General features: G+C 42.6%; 2 protein-coding genes and 1 non-coding gene across 4 annotated transcripts in view; 1 reads left to right on the top strand and 2 right to left on the bottom strand.

Annotated features, from left to right (window-relative positions):
* The window catches only part of LOC129822252 (stAR-related lipid transfer protein 13-like), a 140,464-nt gene extending 137,433 nt beyond the window's left edge, over positions 1-3,031 (bottom strand). Inside the window, exon 1 of the mRNA XM_055880371.1 lies at positions 2,945-3,031. The gene's annotated coding sequence lies outside the window, so the exon portion shown is untranslated. The remainder of the gene's footprint in view (positions 1-2,944) is intronic.
* A 7,610-nt stretch (positions 3,032-10,641) lies between these two features.
* On the bottom strand, positions 10,642-15,225 carry ilkap (integrin-linked kinase-associated serine/threonine phosphatase). 2 transcript variants are annotated; one of them, XM_055880360.1, is made up of 10 exons: positions 14,857-15,225; positions 14,275-14,403; positions 13,996-14,113; positions 13,631-13,737; positions 13,081-13,171; positions 12,361-12,448; positions 11,986-12,119; positions 11,713-11,832; positions 11,395-11,476; positions 10,642-11,270 (listed from the first exon to the last, which is right to left on the bottom strand). In XM_055880360.1, the coding sequence occupies exons 1-10, from the start codon at positions 14,897-14,899 to the stop codon at positions 11,130-11,132; spliced, it is 1,053 nt and encodes a 350-aa protein (XP_055736335.1). In that variant the 5' UTR covers positions 14,900-15,225; the 3' UTR covers positions 10,642-11,129. The 2 variants fall into 2 exon arrangements, with proteins under 2 accessions (XP_055736335.1, XP_055736334.1); XM_055880359.1 differs by having other exon boundaries at positions 13,081-13,174; positions 14,857-15,218.
* On the top strand, positions 15,173-15,244 carry trnag-ucc (transfer RNA glycine (anticodon UCC)). The gene has a single exon. It is a non-coding gene; the product is annotated as a tRNA-Gly (tRNA).
* The last annotated feature ends 6,348 nt before the right edge of the window (positions 15,245-21,592 follow it).

The following is a 21,592-nucleotide window of genomic DNA, read 5'->3' as shown; positions in this document are numbered from 1 at the left end:
GTTCCTGTATTATGTAAATATGTCACACCACACAGAAGTTTATAGAACAAAAAACACAGTCAAACAACAAAAGAAAAGCCTTACAATGTATGACAGTTCACCACAAGGAACCACAAGTCAACTCACCACCACAGGAACAAACACAAGTCCCTCAGGTTTTGAAGAACAATAATAGTAGATGTAGTCACAGTGAGTCAGAGAGAGAGAGAGAGGACCAGAGTAGTGACACGGGTTGACTCATAGTCCGCGGTTTCCGCAGTTAGGCATATACCAATGGGGCGGACCGGTTTAGGGTCATTAAATATTGTGTGGATGAAGGGCGGGTGGTGCAGGTTGAATGAATAGAACACAATACCTTTAAAAAAATCTATACTTTTGGCTAACTGTACACGCTCCAAATTGCCTACACGCCAACTGTCAAATGCTTTTGGAAACGGGCAGAAATAGTTCACTTCAATCCAAAAGAACAATGTCAGAGTTTAGTTCAATAAGAGAAAATCTGCTAAAGGAGAGTTGAAAATAAAGAGAAGGGAGGACCAGAAAAGTCCTGTTTGAGAACAGCCTGGTCTCATAGACTAGATGTAACCAGCGAAAGGTTGGGTGAAGTGATAAAAGAGGATGATATGTTAGGTGTGATGATTGTGAGGCACTATGCAAATTCGACAGTCACTCCGACAAGGACTTCAAATAGGACTATGGCAGGTCAAGGGAATGGTAGCCTACTGTTCACATAGGTTCTATGGAAACTGAAATCTGGACACTGACTGTCGGTCAATAACCTCTCACACAGCCTTAATATTAACCCCTGCAGAATTAAGCATTTCTTGCAGTTAAATTATACACAAAATGTAGGAAACCTTTTGAGTAGGGAACAGGAGTGGAGAAAGAGACTATGATTTTTTTCTTTCAGTGTATTGACAGAATGAAAATGCTCCATTTGATACCATTTGTACGGGTGTTTATCAACCACATAAAAGATTCATCCAAGCTGAACTAAAATCAGAAACATGTTGGGCCATTTTCACAGCTTGCGCATGTATCAATTATAGACAAACTGACTAACAAATAGCCTACGAAATCGGAAATTACAAACAGAAACATATATAAAGCCTGCAAAAAAATTGTTGTGTCGTCTTTGACTATAGCGCATTGTCTATGTTTGCGGGTTAGGGTCGGGTGTGGGACTCTTTTCACTTTATCACATATAGTCGGGCAGCTGCGAATGGGTTATTTAATCAATAAGGCCCGAGGAGGTGTGGTATATGGCCAATATACCACAGCTAAGAGCTGTTCTTATGTATGACTCAACACGGAGTGCCTGGATACAGCCCTTAGCCGTGGTATATTGGCCATATACAACAAACTCCTGTGGTGCCTTATTGCTATTATAAACTGGTTACCTACTTCATTAGAAGAGTAAAAATACATGTTTTGTCATACCCGTGGTATACGGTCTGATATGGCACAACTTTCAGCCAATCAGCATTCAAGGCTTGAACCGCCCAGTTTATAATGGCAATTGCAAGTGCAGGTGAATAAATAGCTGATCCGCACATCACTAGACCAGAGGGTTTTGTAGAACAATACAGTGAGTCATGGGTTGCATCCCAAATGGCACCCTATTTCCTACATAGTGCACTACTTTTGACCAGAACCCCCTGGTAGTGTCCTGTATAGGAAAAAGGGTGCCATTTGGGATGCTGACACGCTGTAGTGTGGGCTTGCCAGACAGCCCTGTAGCCTCACAGTGGGAGAGACGTTGTTGTTCAGTGTGTGTGTGTGTCTTGTATGGGATTAAGGAAGCCATGCCAAGCTGCTGAGCAGTTGTCTCAACGCCTGTCTCTCCCATTGTCTCTGCTACTACACAGACCACACCAGACATGCACACACACACACACACACACACACACACACACACACACACACACACACACACACACACACACACACACACACACACACACACACACACACACACACACACACACACACACACACACACACACACACAGTGCAGGGAGCAGTCAGGCCGAAATATCTGCACCACAGGAGAGGACAGCTGCTCATCCTACTGTACATGTTGGTGCCAATAGAACTTCCTGTTTCACTGTGACACTATATAGTCTATGTGTACCACAGATCCACTGTATATGATAACTGTCCAGATCCACGAGGTGTTGTTCCACTTCCATTGTTGTTGTGGTGTTACACTAGAGTAAGTCAGTGTCAAGACAAAACAACACAGCAGAATGATTTATAATCGTCAGCCATTTCCATCCTCTTGCCCACAGCCATGCATCCTATAGGGTGCTATTTGGGACACTATTTGGCCATAGGCTTGTGTCAATAAGCTGATGCGATGAATCAATAGTGAGGTTATCTTGATCAGGTTAAAAGCCCTGTGTCCTACAGGCCTGCAGTAATTGAATTGCTCAATGAAGCCCTGAACTGAACTCTGCCATCGATTCTGTCTAATCAGCTCTCTGTATAATGAGACTGTCACTCTGCTGCACCTGAGACCATTGCAGCTCTCTCTCCTCCTTAGTCCTTTCTCCTCTCCCCTCTTTTGTCCTCCTCTTCCCAGAGCACCGGTCTCCCACAGCAGGGGTAGGCATAATAATCCGTCTGACATGCACACACACAGACACACCTGCACACACACACCTACTGTATTTAACCCCCTAGTACCAGGCTTTAAGTACAGCCTTGTGGCCCACAGTAAACCAGACAGCCAGTGACCTTGACCTAGCAGTCGTCTTCCAACAACCCAAAGACAGACATGTAGACAGATAGATGGAGATACAGAATTACATAAAGTGACAACAGAACAACTCATTTGGTTGAAATCATCAGATTAAAACATTTATTAAAATAATTATTGAACTTTTCAGCAAATAAGAGCTGTAAAATTTGTCAAATATAATAACTCATCATGGTTACTTACCCCTTCCAATCTCCTCCGTCAGTGTGCAGTGTGTTTGAGGAGGACAGTGGGCAGTGAATGTCCTGTCATGTTGGTACGACTGCAGTGTGAAATCTGTATGAAACGCTGTCACTGTCCTGTCAGCTGGTGACAAAAGCGACCATCCCCCTTCAATCAGACACACGTATAAGCATACGCACGCACGCACGCACGCACGCACGCACGCACACACACACACACACACACACACACACACACACACACACACACACACACACACACACACACACCAGCTTAAAGGGAGGGGTGTAGGGGAGGACAGAGACGGAGGGTTGAGGAAGCTCCAGTGGTGAGCTAATTACATCACTAACTATTCCAACTGCAGCACAGTCCAAATGCGATTCTTACAACTGATTTAAAATATACAGAAGAATCTGGAAAGAGAGTGATAGAGACGGAGAGGGAGAAGAGGGAAGGAAATGAAAAGAGGGGAGTCCGAAGAAAGAAAGAACTGAATAACTGACAGCTTCATCTCATTTACATGCACTTACAGGGGCCCCTAGCCCTCCTCTCCCTCACTCCAACCCTACTCTCCCTCCCTCCCTCCAGCTCTCCTCTCCCTCCCTCCAGCTCTCCTCTTCCTCCCTCCAGCCCTCCTCTCCCTCCCTCCAGCTCTCCTCTCCCTCCCTCCAGCTCTCCTCTCCCTCCCTCCAGCTCTCCAGCTTTCATCTCCCTCCTTCCAGCTCTCCTCTCCCTCCCTCCAGCTCTCCTTTCCCTCTCTCCAGCTCTCCTCTCCCTCTATCCAGCCCTCCTCTCCCTCCCTCCTCTCCCTCCACCACTTCTCTCCCTCCCTCCAGTTCTCCTCTCCCTCTCTCCAGTTCTCCTCTCCCCCCTCCAGTCCTCCTGTCCCTCCCTCCAGCTCTCCTCTCCCTCTCTCCCTCCATCCACTCCCTTCCTCAAGCCCTCCACTCCCTCCCTCAACTCTTCCTCTCCCTCCCTCCCTCATCTCCTCCTCTCCCTCCCTCTCTACCTCCCTCCTGCCCTCCACTCATCCTCCCATCATTCTCATTGTTCACTCCTAGGCCGTCATTGAAAATAAGAATTTGTTCTTATCTGACTTGCCTAGTTAAATAAAGGGAAGAATTATATATTTTTTTTATTTAAAAAATCTACATGAGCAGCAAACTATTACTACTAGGCTATGTATCATCATGCTATTTCTACCAGGCTATGTACCAGCATGCTATCTCTACCAGGCTATGTACCAGCATGCTATTTCTACCAGGCTATGTACCAGCATAGTATTACTACCAGCCAGCATACTATTACTGATATTTTATGTTTACTACTGCAAGACATACAGTACTTTGTGGTGGTGAGATTATGTATCTCTCTCTCTGCTATATCAGTCAGATTGTCTTAGTCAGGCTGGTCCCAATGCTGTGTGACTCCTATTGGTTGTGTGATGCTGGACATTCTGGTGGATTCTATATTCTTGGATCAGTCAGAAACCTCAGTGTTAGTTAGTCAACACAGCAGGAGTCGAAACCTTTCATATAAGCAGGCATAGAGAGAAAGAGTGAGAGCAAGAGGGGGGAGGTTGAGAGAAAAACAAAGAGACAGACAGACAGAGAGAGAAGGGGGGGGGCAGAGAGAGAAAGACAGAGATAGACGGAGCCAGGGAAACTGACAGAGTGAGAGGGGGGGGGGCAGAGAGAAACACACACACTGAGAGAGAGAGAGAGAGAGAGAGAGAGAGAGAGAGAGAGAGAGAGAGAGAGCGAGAGAGAGAGAGGAATCCTGCAGCCTGCTCTAACAGATGCAGCTCTAAGTCAGTCTGGCTGGCTGGTGATGATATAAGAGCAGAGTTATCTGAAGAATGATATGGTTATTTAATTCAACAGCCTGAGGCAAGCTATTAGAACATCCAACGTCTTCCATAAACACAACACTGATTCAGGAGGAACACAGATAACAAAAAAAACAACTGTTCTGTCAGGGTCTGTGCACAGAACAGTTAGGGTAGGGAAGTCCCAAAGATCCCAGAGAGCACTGAACATTCTGTCAGGGTACGCACCATGGATACACTGTCTGCAAACCTTGGATAACCTGTCTGCACACCTACACATATTCGCAAATACTCTAAAACAGCCATGTTTTCTATATCAATATGACATATTTATGAACAGGCTATATGCCTATAATACGACTGGGGGTGGCAAGAAGTGACCTGACTGCTGACTTGTTTCCCCCCTGGATCTGAACATTGTTTCCCCTGCTCAACCCTTCATCTGGTCCTCAAACCTTCATCTTCATGTCACGCCCTGACCTTAGAGAGCCTTTTTATTTCTCTATTTGGTTAGGTCAGGGTGTGATTTGGGTGGGCATTCTAGTTTTCTATTTCTTTGTTGGCCGGGTATGGTTCCCAATCAGAGGCAGCTGTCTATCATAATCTCTGATTGGGAATCATACTTAGGCAGCCTGTTTTCCACCCTAGTTTGTGGGATGTTGTTTTTGCACAGTAGCTGTTTAGCCCTGCGGAACTTTACATTTGTTGTTTTCCCTTTGTTGTTTTTGGTGTTCATTCTAATAAAGTACGATGAACACTTTCCACGCTGCGCTTTGGTCACATTCAATTGACAACGGACGTAACAATCTGGGCCTCAACTCTTCATTTCGGCCTCAGTCGGAAGAGACGTGGACGGAAGGGTGAGGAAGGTGCGCATGGAGAGTGGATCAGACACAGGATGTGACCTGTTGGACTTGCACCTGCCTCTGTGGATGACCGTGGAAGAATTGTCAATAGGCTAACTGAAATGTTTTGTTTTGTTGTTTTAAGAGCAACTCTGAGATTCTTGCTGTAATGAAAAGTGCTATACAAATAAAATATATCATTATTAGAATGACCGGTCATGTCACGTTCCTAACCTATTGATCCTTTTTTCTTTTATTTATTTAGTTGGTCAGGGCGTGAGTTGGGGTGGGTTGTCTTTGTGTGTTTTGTCTAGTTTAGGGTGTGTGTATTGTTTAAGGGGTTTTTAGTATGTATGGGGTTGTGTTCAGTGTAGGTGTTTAGGAAAGTCTATGGTTGCCTGATTTGGTTCTCAATCAGAGACAGCTGTTTATTGTTGTCTCTGATTGGGAGCCATATTTAAGGCAGCCATAGGCTTTAGGTGTTCGTGGGTAATTGTCTATGTGTAGTGTTTGTGTCAGTACTATTTGTCTTTATAGCTTCACGGTTGTTAGTTTGTGTATAGTTGTTCGTTTTCGTGTTTTTTTTCTCTCTTCTAAATAAAAGAAGATGTATTTTGCACACGCTGCGCCTTGGTCCTCTCTCTCACCCATAGACGATCGTGACAGGTCATTCGTTCCATACCAAATAAATATTATAATATTGTGAACTCAATGTGGAGAAAAAGTAGTAGGCCTACATATATACTGAACAGAAATATAAATGCAACATGCAACAATTTCTATGATTTTACTGAGTTACAGTTCATATAAGGAAATCAGTCAATTGAAACAAATTAATTAGGCTCTAATCTATAGATTTCACATGAGTGGGAATACAGATATGCATCTGTTGGTCACAGATACCTTAAAAAAAACAGTGGAGGGATGGATAAGAAAACCAGTCAGTATCTGGTGTGACACACAATTTGCCTCATGCAGTGAGACACATCTCCTTTGCATAGAGTTGATCAGGATGTTGATTGTGGCCTGTGGAATGTTGTCCCATTCCTCTTCAATGGCTGTGCAAAGTTACTGGATATTGGCGGGAACTGGAACACGCTGTCGTACACGTCGATCCGGAGCATATAAAAAACATGCTCAATGGGTGACATGTCTGGTGAGTAGGCAGGCCATGGAAGAACTGGGACTTCCAGGAATTGTTTACAGTTCCTTGCGACATGGGGCCGTGCATTGTGCATTATGCTAAAACATGAGGTGATGGCAGCAGATGAGTGGCATGACAATGGGCCTCAGGATCTCTTCACAGTATCTCTGTGCATTCCAATTGCCATTGGTAAAAGGCAATTTTATTTGTTTTCCTAAGGTTATGCCTGCCCATACCATAATTCCACCGCCACCATAGGGCACTCTGTTCACAACCTTGACAGCAAAACGCTCACCCACACAACCCATATACGTGGTCTGCTGTTGTGAGACTGGTTGGACATACTGCCAAATTCTCTAAAATGACTTTGGAGGCGGCTTATGGTAGAGAAATTAACATTAAATTTGCTGGCAACAGCTCCAGTGGACATTCCTGCAGTCCTCATGCCAACTGCACGCTCCCTCAAAACTTGACACATCTGTGGCATTGTGTTGTGACAAAACTGCACATTTTAGAGTGGCCTTTTATTGTCCCCAGCACAAGGCCCACTTGTGTAATGATCATGCTGTTTAATCAGCTTCTTGATAGGCCACACCTCTCAAGTGGATGGATTATCTTGGCAAATGAGAAATGCTCACTAAAAATGGCTGTAAACAAATTTGTGCACAGAATTTGAGAGAAATGCGCTTTTTTGTGCGTATCGAAAATTTCTGGGATCTTTTATTTCAGCTCGTGAAACATGGAGCCAACACTTTACATCACAGGTGTCAAACTCATTCCAAGGAGGGCCGAGTGTCTGCGGGTTTTCGCTCCTCCCTTATACTTGATGAATTAACATCACTAATTAGTTAGGAACTCCCCACACCTGGTTGTCTAGGGCTTTATTGAAAGGAAAAAACAAAAACCTGCAGACACTAGGCCCTCCGTGGAATGAGTTTGACACCCCTGCTTTACATGTTGCGTTTATATGTTTGTACCGTGTAAATCTCCTGAGGCATACCTATCAAGAGAAGCTGAAGATGTGTAGCTCTGTCTGATAGCGTAAGTCTCTGTCTCGCCCATTACAGGCCGTCATCATGAGTAAGGTTGAGAAACGGTTTGATAGCACCATCTAAAGGCCAAACCCATTCGTTATTGTGGGAGAGAAATAGTAGACTATTGTTAGAGATGGGGTTCCCACGTGTATCCCAGGTGACCTACAAATTGATCATACAGCACCCGTAAGAAGTTTGGACACACGTAATCATTATTTGGACACTGTGCTAACAAACCTCCAAACAAGCTTCAACGCCATACAACACTCCTTCGGTGGTCTCCAACTGCTTTTAAATGTTAGTAAAACTAAGTGCATGCTCTTCAACCGATTGCTGCCTGCACCCTCCCGCCCGACTAGCATCACTACTCTGGACAGTTCTGATCTAGAATATGTGGACAACTACAAATACCTAGGTGTCTGGTTAAACTGTAAACTCTCCTTCCAGACTCACATTAAGCATCTCCAATCCAAAATGAAATCTAGAATCGGTTTCCATTTCGCAACAAAACATTTTATATTTGAGCTGCCAAACATACCCACGTAAAACGAACTATCCTATCGATCCTTGACTTCGGCGATGTCATTTACAAAATAGCCTCCAACACGAATTGCAAAAATCCCTGAAGCTGGAGTCTTATATCTCCCTCTCTAACTTCAAGCATCAGCTGTCAGAGCAGTTTACCGATCACTGTACCTGTACACAGCCAATCTGTAAATAGCACACCTAAATACCTCACCCCCATATTATTACTTACCCTCTTTCTCTTTTGCACCCCAGTATCTCTACTTGCATATCATCATCTGCACATCTTTCACTCCAGTGTTAATGCTAAATTTTAATTATTTCACCTCTATGGCCTATTTATTGCCCATCTCCCTACTCTTCTACATTTGCACACACTGTACATATATTTTTCTATTGTGTTATTGACTGTACGTTTGTTTATGTGTAACTCTGTTGTTGTTTGTGTTGCACTGCTTTGCTTTATCTTGGCCAGGTCGCAGTTGTACATGAGAACTTGTTCTCAACTGGCCTACCTGGTTAAATAAAGGTGACATAAATAAAATAAAAATTCTATCGTTTTTCTTTATTTTTTATATTTTCTACATTGTAGAATAATAGTGAATACATCAAAACTATGAAATAACACATATGGAGTCATGTAGTAACCAAAGTCAAAATATATTTTATATTTGAGATTCTTCAAAGTAGCCACCCTTTGCCTTTATGACAGCTTTGAAGACTCTTGGCATTCTCAACCAGCTTCATGAGGTAGTCACCTGGAATGCATTTCAATTAACAGGTATGCCTTGTTAAAAGTTAATTTGTGAAATTTCTTTCCTTAATGCGTTTGGGCCAATCAGTTGTGGTGTGACAAGGTAGATTTTGTATACAAAAGATAGCCCTATTTGGTAAAAGACCAAGTCCATATTATGGGAAGAACTGCTCAAATAAGCAAAGAGAAATGACAGTCCATCACTACTTTAAGACATGAAGGTCAGTCAATCTGGAATATTTCAACAATTTTGAACGTTTTTTTCAAGTGCAGTCGCAAAAACTATCAAGCGCTATGATGAAACTGGCTCTCATGAGGACCGCCACATGAAAGGAAGACCCAGAGTTACCTCTGCTGCAGAGGATAAGTTCATTAGTTACCAGCCTCAGAAATTGCAGCCCAAATAAATGCTTCACAAAGTTCAAGTAACAGACAAATCTCAACATAAACTGCTCAGAGGATAATGCGTGAATCAGGCCTTCATGGTCAAATTGCTGCAAAGAAACCACTACTAAAGGACATCAATACAAAGAATAGACTTCCTTGGGCAATGGACATTAGACCGGTGGAAATCCATCCTTTGGTCTGATGAATCCAAATGAGAGATTTTTGGTTCCAACCGCCTGTGTCTTTGTGAGACACAGAGTAGGTGAACGGATGATCTCTGCATGTGTGGTTCCCACCATGAAGCATGGTGTTGTGATTGTGGTTGGGGGGGTGCTTTGCTGGTGAAACTGTCAGTGATTTATTTTGAATTCAAGGCCTTCTGCTGTGATACGCCATCCTATCTGGTTTGCGCTTAGTGGGACTATCATGTTTTTCAAAAGGACAATGACCCAAAACACACCTCCAGGCTGTGTAAGGGCTATTTGACCAAGGAGAGTGATGGAGTGCTGTATCAGATGACCTGGGCTCCACAATCACCCGACCTCAAACCAATTGAGATGGTTTGGGATGTGTTGGACCGCAGAGTGAAGGAAAACCAACAAGTGCTCAGCATATGTGGGAACTCCTTCAAGACTGTTGGAAAATTATTCTAGGTGACTACCTCAAGAAGCTGGTTGAGAGAATGCCAAGAGTGTGCAAAGCTGTCATAAAGGCTGTCATGAGGTGGCAGGCAGCGTAGTGGTTACCGTATTGGGCCAGTAACCGGAAGGTTGCTAGATCGAATCCCTGAGCTGACAAGGTAAAAATCTGTTGTTCTGTCCCTGAACAAGGCAGTTAACCCACTGTTCCTAGGCTGTCACTGTAAATAAAAATTTGTTCTTAACTGACTTGCCTAGTTAAATAAAGGTTAAGTTGAAAAAAGGCTGGTACTTTGAAGAATCTCAGACATATTTAACACTTTTTTGGTTACTATGTCATTCCATATTTGTTATTTCATAGTTTTGATGTCTTCACTATTATTCTACAATGTAGAAAATAGCAAAAATAAAGAAAAAACCTTGAATGAGTAGGTGTGTCCAAACTTTTGACTGGTACTGTACATCTGTATTATCCAGGGGGGAGGGGACTTGGAGGAAGACATGAATCCGTTAAATCTAGACCAGCTTCAGATTGGATCATACAGAGTTGTATACATTTTTTATTTTTTGGGGGACAATCTCTGAAATTATGTTCTGAAATAGTTTCTTAAAAGTACACCAAAGAAAAAGAAAATGTGACATTGAGGGCAATAAAACAACATGTGCACAAATGAGATAAGACAAGGTATTGATCAGAAAACATAAAGCCCATTTAAATCATCAGTAGTTATCAGGATAAGCAGTACAGGGCAGTACAGGGCCTGATTTACACCCTACGCAGGTACGCAACACAAGCAATTAGAAATTTGCGTTCTTGCAGTGTGTGCCTGCGTAGTGTATACAGTTCACATTGAGTTAGAGATTAGAACACCTCCTTTATAATGAACGGTTGACCAACATGTTTCTGATGTTCGTCTGTTGGTGGCAGCGGTGGGATCATGTTCATGTGTTTTAAGGTCTGGAGCCACGGTGGACATAGCACTCAGAGGCACTGAGGCATCAATGATGGGCCAGATCAGGTGTCTGTTGTTCAGAAGCTAACAGACACCAGTATGACGGTAACGTTGTCGGCACATCCTCTCCTCACTGCCTCGTTGGCCAGTCTCTGACATGCTGCTTCATAGTGGCCCTCTTCCTCAGTCTGTCCCTCCTTCCTCTCAACACTCCCATTCTGAAAATACCCGCAAAACAGTGTCACACACACACTCCAAACACAGTCACACACCACAGCAAACACACACACATCACGAGACCTCTTTTTTTCCATAAACACACATTATGAGCATGATGTATACCTGCAAGACGTTGAGAACGTATTTAACAGCTTCCTCTGCAGAGAACACTTTAAACAGACCATCACAGCCCAGGATAATGAACCTGAGAGAGAGAAAAAGAGAAAGAGAGTTCACCCATCAGTCCACCAACAAATTCAATTAGCTTTTCTAAGCCCACATAATGTCAGTTCAGTGACTACTTCAAGGAAGGGAGTAAAAGAACATGCATTTACAAAGTATTGGAACAGGGCTCAGCTGGGAGTACCTGGCATAGTGTTACCTGTCATTGGTTGAAACGTACATGTCTTACCGATCATTGGTTGAAAGTCAGTGTCTTACCTGTCATTGGGTGTAAGCTGACAGCGCCTGAGGTCAGGTGTGGATATGACTCCAATGCGTTTGTACTGTCCATCTCCTATAGACCTGGACACTTCCAGCACCCCAAGGACTCGCCCATCCCTGCAGCAACCATGGATAAAGAGTTGATTAAATAGTTATTCCTCCTCACAGAGCAGGTCAAGGACATCACTAGTACTTATCAAAGATTATTTTTGTTATTGATGTTTTTTTCCAGGCACAGATATACAGAGAAAGGATGTGAAAGCCCAGTACCTCACAGTGCCCCCCGCCCGCTGGATCCTCATGCGCTCCTCGTAGATGGTGGGGTTGTGTTCCTTACTGAGCGCCAGAGTGACACACTTCCTATCTCCGCCCTGCATTTCCTGTTCCATCCGACAGAGAACCGCCTACAGAGAGACAGAGACACAATGTTACAGGTGAGGAAATGTACTACAACGCAACAGAATAAAAAAGCAGCTTCCTATGGCAATATCATCATTGATGATGGCTAAATAAACAGGTTCAAACTAAGGTTATGTATAAAATTGCACCCTATTCCCTAGTGCATTACTTTAGCCCAGGGCCAATAGGGCACTGGTCAAAAGTGGTGCACTATATATGGAATGTGTGAGCAGAGGAGCACCTTACCCTGCTGTCTCCCAGGTTGGCTACATACACCATGTCATCCACCACTAACATACAGGTGGCTGTAGAGCCATCCTTCCAGGCAGGCTTCCTGTGGGACCAAACACACTGTACACATCGCTTCATACATTCATTCATGTAGGACAGATTAGCTCTTCAATTTATAAGGCTTCTAAAATACTCCCAAATGGCAACTTATCCCCTACATAGTGCACTACTTTTGATCATGGCCCAATTGGGATACACAGCTATGTAGGGAATAGGTTGTAATTTGGGACTCACCCATAGTAATGCACAGACATTCAAAGCACTTACTAGACATCCGTGTTGCCTCCCACAATGTTTCATTGTTCCGGCTTAACACGTCTGTACGTAATACAATGTCAGTCTGGTAAAGAGGAACTACGTCACTACCTTATCCGCTTGAATAAAATACCAAATAGTAGCTAGCAAGATGGAGATCACAGAGATTTTTAATGAGTGCATTTTGCAAGTGGCTAGTTTACATCAACTACAAACTCACTGAAACCACAAATTTTGGTTTTAAATAATGACGTACTGGCATGTTTGCCTCGTGATTTGTTGGGAGAGTTGTCTGTCTGAAGAGGACCCACCCCAGATTGTTTCCCCTCCTTATTGTAGTTACCAAGAGAGTGCGTCATATCTACCAGAACCTAGTCACTGCTGTTGCCTAGGGTCGGGTTTAAAAGACTAAGCACTTACTGGCTGGAGGCTTTTTTCAAGAAGTCTTCATCTGTTTGTCGGAAGGTATCTAGTAGGCACTTCTTCACGAGTTTGTCCAAGTTCTCAGTTTCTACTGTGGGAGGAGACACACAATATGCATTAGATATTGATGAATCTTCTAGAATATTGTGAAGAGATAATACCACTAGAAATGAAAGCCAAGTTTATTGAAGATGAATAGGCATGTGATCTGAGTAATTTTTTATTATTTAGCCAGGCAAGTCAGTTAAGAACAAATTCTTATTTACAATGACAGCCTACCCCGGCCAAACCCAGACAACGCGGAGCCAATTGCGCACCGCCCTATGGGACTCCTAAACACGGCTGGTTGTGATACAGCCTGGATTCGAACCAGGGTCTGTAGTGACGCCTCTAACACTGAGATGCAGTGCTTTAGACCGCTGCGACACTCAGGAGCCAAATCTCAAGAATGAACTGATGTATATTGAATATGTGAAGAAATAACACAACAAATAAATACAGCCCAGTATTTTGACAGTGAAGAGGGGATCTGAGTCTTTCCATTCACCTTTAGGGAACTTCAGGGCCAGAGTGTGGTGAAGATGTTCTGCAGCAAAGCGAGAGGCTCTAGCTCCTCCATGGCCGTCGAACACAGCAAAATAGGCCAGACGAGACCTTCAACACAGACAGTAGTGTACGTCACTTCACTGGAGCACACCATCACACCTTCCAGGTCCTAACAGACTGACACTCCCCTATGTTAGAGAGAAGGGGACTTAGGATGTCTCCCAAAAGACATATTCTTACCTATATAGTGCACTACTTTTGGAGCCCTATTGAAGGTCTGGTCAAAAGTAGGACACTACATGACTGGCAATAGAGTGCACTTTGGGACTCATCCTGACACTGCCCTGTGTCAGAGAGGGGACTTACACTGTAGTTGGAAGGGTGGACAGGCAGGTTTTCATGTCAGATAGGAGAATGTGAGCGTCCTGCATCTCCTCTCTCTCTCCCCTCCGAGCGGCTACATACCCCTTCAGTATAGGCACACCTGGGGACACAGAGTGATCACTTTCACTCAGATTGATCATCTGGGGACACAGAGTGATTCATAGCTAGTTGTAACTCTACACACAGACACAGACAAACAGACAAGACAGACAAACTTAAAATAAGTGGCATACTGCACATTCATGTGAAAATGTCGAAAACCTTTACAAACTTTCTTTTCTTCTAGTTTTTGTCCTTCCACCACCTCATCATCATCAGGTGCCTCTCTTTTCCTCTTGGTCCCCCTGTCCTCCAGGGGTGATGGACATGTCTTCTGTACCGAGGCTTCACCTGATGCAGGACGAACCGGGACAGACAATGAAGGGAAAAGATAGCTATTCAGTCATCCACTGCTTACTGTCAACTACCTAGCTTAGCTGTTCCAGCTTAGCTAACAAGTAACGTTTGATAGCTAGTCGGGAAACCCACTGCACTGGGCCTATTAAATTAATGACTAGCTATTCTTATAAAAAAGAAACTGTCAGATGATATTTGTTCAGGTAACGTTAGCTCGATAGCTAGATTTGGTTGGTCTCTCTGTCTCTGTGCTAGATAGCAGCTGACTTGCTAACCCAAACAAGGCTAGCTAACGTCACATAATTGGCTAATGTAATGTTAGCAAACACGTTATAGCAGAGGCTGGGCTAGCATTAGCAAGCTAACGTTATTTGATTACGACACCTTGAAACATGTTAAATGTGTAATTCATGAAACATGTTTAATGTGACATATCAAGTTATCAACCTGCGGTTTGGGTTGGTTCTGGAAGATCGTCAAATAAATCCATATTGAAGAAGGCTCTTTCGCTGGTTTGCTGCTTGACTTCATTCAGGGGCGCTCGCAAATAGTAGCAAGCTAATGAACAACATTAGCACATCTCCATTATTTAATCGTGACGTATTTTCAAAAAGTTTGCCTATTTTCTATGAACATTTAGCTAATTAGCTAGTCGGATATGTATATGGTCAAGTTAAAAAACTTTAAATTAAACTTTTTTAATTACAAAAACATCACAGTTATTACTTCAAATATGATCATGTTTCATAGTTGCTTTATGTCAGCGTTGGTGGTATAGTGGTGAGCATAGCTGCCTTCCAAGCAGTTGACCCGGGTTCGATTCCCGGCCAACGCAAATCTTTTTGTAATTCTATGTAAAAGCATTTTGGCTATAAGCTATATGCAAACGATTTTCTACATATTTTTTTTCCATACAATAACCGGCACAAAAGTGCCAACAATGCAACATTGAATGGAGATGTTCAAAAAGGGTTGTAATATAGCCTTCAACCACCTGGCGACGCCCGACGATTTTGGTCTCTAGTCGAACTCGGAAGCTATGTCAAGCTTTGCTTTAATAGCGTCACCTCAGCAAGGTTAAGACATCCGGTTTTCGTATTATGCCTTCAAAATAAATGTCAGCGGTGAAAACGCTATGTGTATGATACAAAATCAATAGTTTTTGCAGATTTGCATAGTGCATAATGTTAAAATTATGTCCAAAAAATGTATGGGGTGAACATTTTTACCAAAGAGAATTACTACATTATATACTACAAATAATATTATAAAGTGGAGTACATTGAGAAATGGTTGGAGATTAAGTAAATGAATGTAAAGAATATACAGTAAGTAGTAATAGCCTACCGGTAAAACAAAAAATATAGGTCTAAAATTACCATTTAAAAAAATGTAACATTATTTTGATTGTATGATTATTGTTAATTTACTGCTGCTATTGTTCAAGGGTGCAATTTAGAAATGTAATGTTTAAGAAAAGTCTTAGTTTATGTTTGTTGTGTTGCACGAACAAATTGCACTTCACAGAAAAAACTACCGATTGTGTGTCCATAAAACCATTGTCCAGTTTACTCACTAGTGTCCATCCCTATTTTACAAAAAAAGTGAATTTGAACAACAAGCCAGGTCATAGGAAGTGTTGCTGCACTTTTACTGTCGTCAGATAGGTTTGAATGGAGTAACTGGACACTATGGCACAAATATAGCACTGTACAGGCAAAATGATCGATTGTGTGTCCATAAAACCAGGGTCCAGTCTACTCACTGTCCCTAGAATACAAATCAGGTGCTCATCAGCATTGGGATAATATAGGTCATTTACAAGTATGCCAGTCAGTTAACACCCCATCCACTGATCACATTGTTGTCCCCCACGATGAAATCGGGGAGGGGACTGTGGTCTGTCTCCGTCCGTTCATTAGTCACATGCAATATTTTAGACAGCACTGTTCAATCTTCGCTAATGAGAACCAAGAGGGGCCTAGCTTCCTCCTTCATGACTGGGAAAGGGCTCAATTCTAGGCCGTAGAAAATCCTACATCCATCTCATTAGATCAGAACAGGATGGATCAACAATGATTCATATTACTTGCATCCTAAAAAAAGACTAGTTGTGTTTTGCTGCAGAACACACTTACATTATTTGTCTACCCATATGATGTAGATCACTGTTAGGTTATTTGATGTATAAGCTTCAGTAACAAAATAACACCATGGTTGTAACAACACTTTAAACAGGTACTTTTTGTGTACAATATGTTTGTCATGAGTCCACACTGTTAAGTTAACTTATGTAAATTAGACAGTCACAGAGGATGTTCTTCTGAATAACTGATCAGGGCATAGCACTTTCCATTCAGCTTCCGGCAACTTTAATGTAAGGCTTGATCACACCTGTAGTGACTACTTCTATCCGTCGTGCCCATTGTTGCTTATCCATTGTTCACTAGACATATCAACGTAATTATTCCCAACACAATGTTGAAAAACAGAATGCTTCCCACCACTAGATCACATAACTAGACGTGATCTGTACGTGATCCCAAAGCTGCCACCAATGTGGCGTAAGAAAGTGAAATCTGCAACAGGGACTCTAACCAGGGCTCATTCTTGGCAAAGTGAGCTCTAACTGATGTTGCCATGAAAGCCTAGTAGGCCTCTGGGCAGAGGCAGTAGGCCTACAATCCTGGCATATGCCTTGTTACAATAGCCTAAGTATATAACATGATTAACACAACCATAATAATCATCATTAGACGGCCTTGGAAGTGTAAGCCAACAAAATGCATTATTTTACATTAACGTGTTTACCTGCATTGATATGGCTTAATTGATCATAGTCCAGACTCGTTATAGTTGCAAATACCATACAGTTGCACCAGGGGAATTGAAACCAAACATATATTTTTTGCAGGTCTTCTGTTTCCTCACATTTATTGATTAATTAATTTCCCATCATGAAAATGTATCCCCATTCCCGAATCAAATACGTTTATCGATACCACAAAAAAATGAAAACAAGCATAGAAAACAGCAATGGCATTAAAACTTTTTTTTTTAAATGTAAGGCTACTATTATATTATAAATATTTCAGTGACAACCTCGTTGATTAACAATATTGGTTTGTTAACATGTTTGTTTTGTTATATAAATAATTGTGGGACACAAAAAAGGCAGTGTAGAACACCATTGCCCAAAATGCATTGTTCCAATAACTTTCAAAAGATTGTTCGGAGGTTTGCCCCCCAAAAAACATATTTTCCTATGAATGAAGTCGCACAAATATTTTTATATTTTCCTATGAATTTAGTTGCACAAAAATGTGTGTATTTTCACACGAATTAAGCCACACAAAACGCATGAAATGTGCTGAAATACTTTTTTTAAACATATTTGCAGGAATTGAGTGTGAGATTATGTTGAACATATATATCGCATTCTGTTGGTGGCAAGAATGTTGTATAATAATTGAAAAAGAAAAACTGGAAGTGTTGAATGAAGTGTTGTTTTTCGTATCAGTTCATACAGTGCCTTCAGAAAGTATTCAGGCCCCTTGACTTTTTCTACATTTTGTTACGTTACAGCCTTATTCTAAAATTGATTAAATAGTTTTTTCCCCTCATCAATCTACACACAATACCCCATAATGATAAAGCAAAAACAGATTTTTAGAAAGGTTTGGCACACATGTATTTGGGGAGTTTCTCCCATTCTTCTCTGCAGATCCTCTCAAGCTCTGTCAGGTTGGATGGGGAGCGTCGCTGCACAGCTATTTTCAGGTCTCTCCAGAGATGTTCGATCAGGTTCAAGTCCAGGCTCTGGCTGGGCCACTCAAGGACATTGAGAGACTTGTCCCGAAGCCATTCCTGCGTTGTCTTGGCTGTGTGCTTAGGGTCGTTGGCCTGTTGGAAGGGGAACCTTCACCCCAGTCGGAGGTCCTGAGCACTCTGGAGCAGGTTTTCATCAAGGAGCTCTCTGTACTTTGCTCCGTTCATCTTTGCCTCAATCCTGACTAGTCTCCCAGTCCCTTCAGCTGAAAAACTTCTCAACAGCATGATGCTGCCACCACAATGCTTCACCGTAGGGATGGTGCCAGGTTTCCTCCTGACATGACACTTGGCTTTCAGGCCAAAGAGCTCAATCTTGGCTACATCAGACCAGAGAATCTTGTTTCTCATGGTCTGAGAGTCTTTAGGTGTCACGCTATGTTGAGATCGCCTAGGCCTATGCTACTGCTGAAATGTGCTGAATTAATTGAGGAACATCATAACGCTCTGAATTTATGAATGGCCTGTTTTGCAATTCACAACAATGTCCTTGGCGATCAAAGTTAGGCCGACTCTATTATTACTTAATATCAGTGTCACTTGCTGTGAAATCTTTACATGATGGTGCAGCCTCAATGTGGCCCAGCGACAATCTTCTTTTGGGAGAACCCTGACATATTTCCAGGGACTCTCTGGATAAATAGGAATTATTCCCGGTATTGAAACTTGGTACATTTTTGGGTAAATTTTCCAAAATGTACCATATAGTGTCCAGGCACCCCATTTTAAGCTGTTTGGTCATAGTAAAAGGCCAGCAACACTTCGTACTATTCAGAGCCAAATGAAATGACACTGTATTTTTATTTTTTATTTCACCTTTATTTAACCAGGTAGGCCAGTTGAGAACAACTTCTCATTTACAACTGCGACCTGGCCAAGATAAAGCAGTGAGACACAAACAACACAGAGTTACACATGGGATAAACAAACGTATAGTCAATAACACAATAGAAAAATCTATATGCAGTGTGTGCAAATGTAGTAAGATTAGTGAGGTAAGGCAATAAATAGGCCAAAATAATTACAATTTAGCAATTAAACACTGGATTGATAGATGTGCAGAAGATGAATGTGCAAGTAGAGATACTGGTGTGCAAAGGACAAAAAAAATAACAATATGGGGATGGGGTAGTTGGGTGGGCTATTTACAGATGGGATGTGTACAAGTGCAATGATCGGTAATTTACACTGACAGCTGATGCTTAAAGTTAGTGAGGGAGATATAAGACTCCAGCTTCAGATTTTTGCAATTCGTTCCAGTCATTGGCAGCAGAGAACTGTAAGGAAAGGCGGTCAAACGAGGAGTTGGCTTTGGGGATGACCAGTGAAATATACCTGCTGGAGCGCGTGCGACGGATGGGTGCTGCTATGGTGACCATTGAGCTGAGATAAGGCAGGGCTTTACCTGGAGCCAGTGGGTTTGGCAACGAATATGAAGCGAGGGCCAGCCAACGAGAGCATACAGGTCGCAGTGGTGGGTAGTATATGGGGCTTTGGTGACAAAACGGATGGCACTGTGATAGACTACATCCAATTTGCTGAGTAGAGTGTTGGAGGCTATTTTGTAAATGACATCGCCGAAGTCAAGGATTGGTAGAATGGTCAGTTTTACGAGGGTATGTTTGGCAGCATGAGTGAAGGATGCTTTGTTGCATAATAGGAAGCCGATTCTAGATTTAATTTTGGATTGGAGATGCTTAATGTGAGTCTGGAAGGAGAGTTTACAGTCTAACCAGACAACTAGGTATTTGTAGTTGTCCACATATTCTAAGTCGGAACCGTCCAGAGAGGTGATGCTAGTCAGGCGGGCGGGTGCAGGCAGCGATCGGTTGAAAAGTATGCCATTAGTTTTACTAGCATTTAAGAGCAGTTGGAGGCCACGGAAGGAGTGTTGTATGGCATGGAAGCTCATCTGGAGGTTTGTTAACACAGTGTCCAAAGAAGGGCCAGAAGTATACAAAATGGTGTCGTCTACGTAGAGGTGGATCAGAGAATCACCAGCAGTAAGAGCGACATCATTGATGTATACAGAGAAAAGAGTTGGCCCGAGAATTGAACCCTGTGGCACCCCCATAGAGACTGCCAGAGGTCCGGACAACAGGCCCTCCGATTTGACACACTGAACTCTATTTGAGAAGTAGTTGGTGAACCAGGCGAGGCAATCATTTGAGAAACCAAGGCTGTTGAGTCTGCCGATAAGAATGTGGTGATTGACAGAGTGGAAAGCCTTGGCCAGGTCGATGAATACGGCTGCACAGTAATGTCTCTTATTGATGGCGGTTATGATGTCGTTTAGGACCTTGAGCGTGGCTGAGGTGCACCCATGACCAGCTCGGAAACCAGATTGCATAGCGGAGAAGGTACGGTGGGATTTGAAATGGTCGGTGATCTGTTTGTTAACTTGGCTTTCGAAGACTTCAGAAAGACAGGGTAGGATAGATATAGGTTTGTAACAGTTTAGGTCTAGAGTGTCTCCCCATTTAAAGAGGGGGGTGACCGCGGCAGGTTTCCAATCTTTAGGGATCTCAAACGATACGAAAGAGAGGTTGAACAGGGTAATAATAGGGGTTGCAACAATTGCGGCGGATAATTTTAGAAAGAGAGGGTCTAGAATGTTCAATTGAACATAAACGTTGCTATACTGAACCAGTTGAAAAACAGGGAGGGGTTTGGTTGTGGGCAGATCACTTTTGTCAAGTCAATGGTCACCGCCTTTCAAAGTGTGTTGCATTCTGGGGATAACATTTTTCCAACTTGCCTACATGTCAACTGCATGAACTTTACAAAAATCATGTGATCAAAGTTCATGAAGTTTTGACTGAGGTCAACTGCTAGTTTCTGTAGTTGCTCTTCACCAACATCATCCTGCTGCATTGTGGGAGGTTATTGTCAACAATCATTAGGATGTTTTAGTTAGATCCACGCGAACATGACCAAAACATGAACCAATTTGTTGTGATTCATGTGTACAGTGGATATACAGTATACCAATAAATGTGATACTTGAGGCTCTCTCACTAATAGATTGTACACTGTGTAGCCTACATACACACATATTATTATATTATTATTTCAGTTTGTGAGTGTGTGATATGGGGGTTAGATATGCCTACATATTTATCTCAACATTATAAAGAAAACCTTTTATAGTAAATTGGAAACATTGCCATGTTGATATGAGCCTTGCTGTTGGAAAGCCACATTAGTGTCCGACTTTCAGCTGTCACAGATGCACTTCCCTCGACTTCACTCCTCGACTTTTGTCCACTGTCGGTTGCTTAGGCCTTACCACTCAAATGCGCCCATAGGTTGTGAGTTGGGGAATGCCGTTAGCTTTCCAATGACCTTTAAAATA

This window comes from Salvelinus fontinalis, chromosome 24 (genome assembly GCF_029448725.1).
Source record: "Salvelinus fontinalis isolate EN_2023a chromosome 24, ASM2944872v1, whole genome shotgun sequence".
Lineage (NCBI taxonomy): Eukaryota > Metazoa > Chordata > Actinopteri > Salmoniformes > Salmonidae > Salvelinus > Salvelinus fontinalis.
The sequence above is the reverse complement of the archived record's forward strand: the minus strand, read 5'-3'. Positions and strand labels throughout refer to the sequence as shown.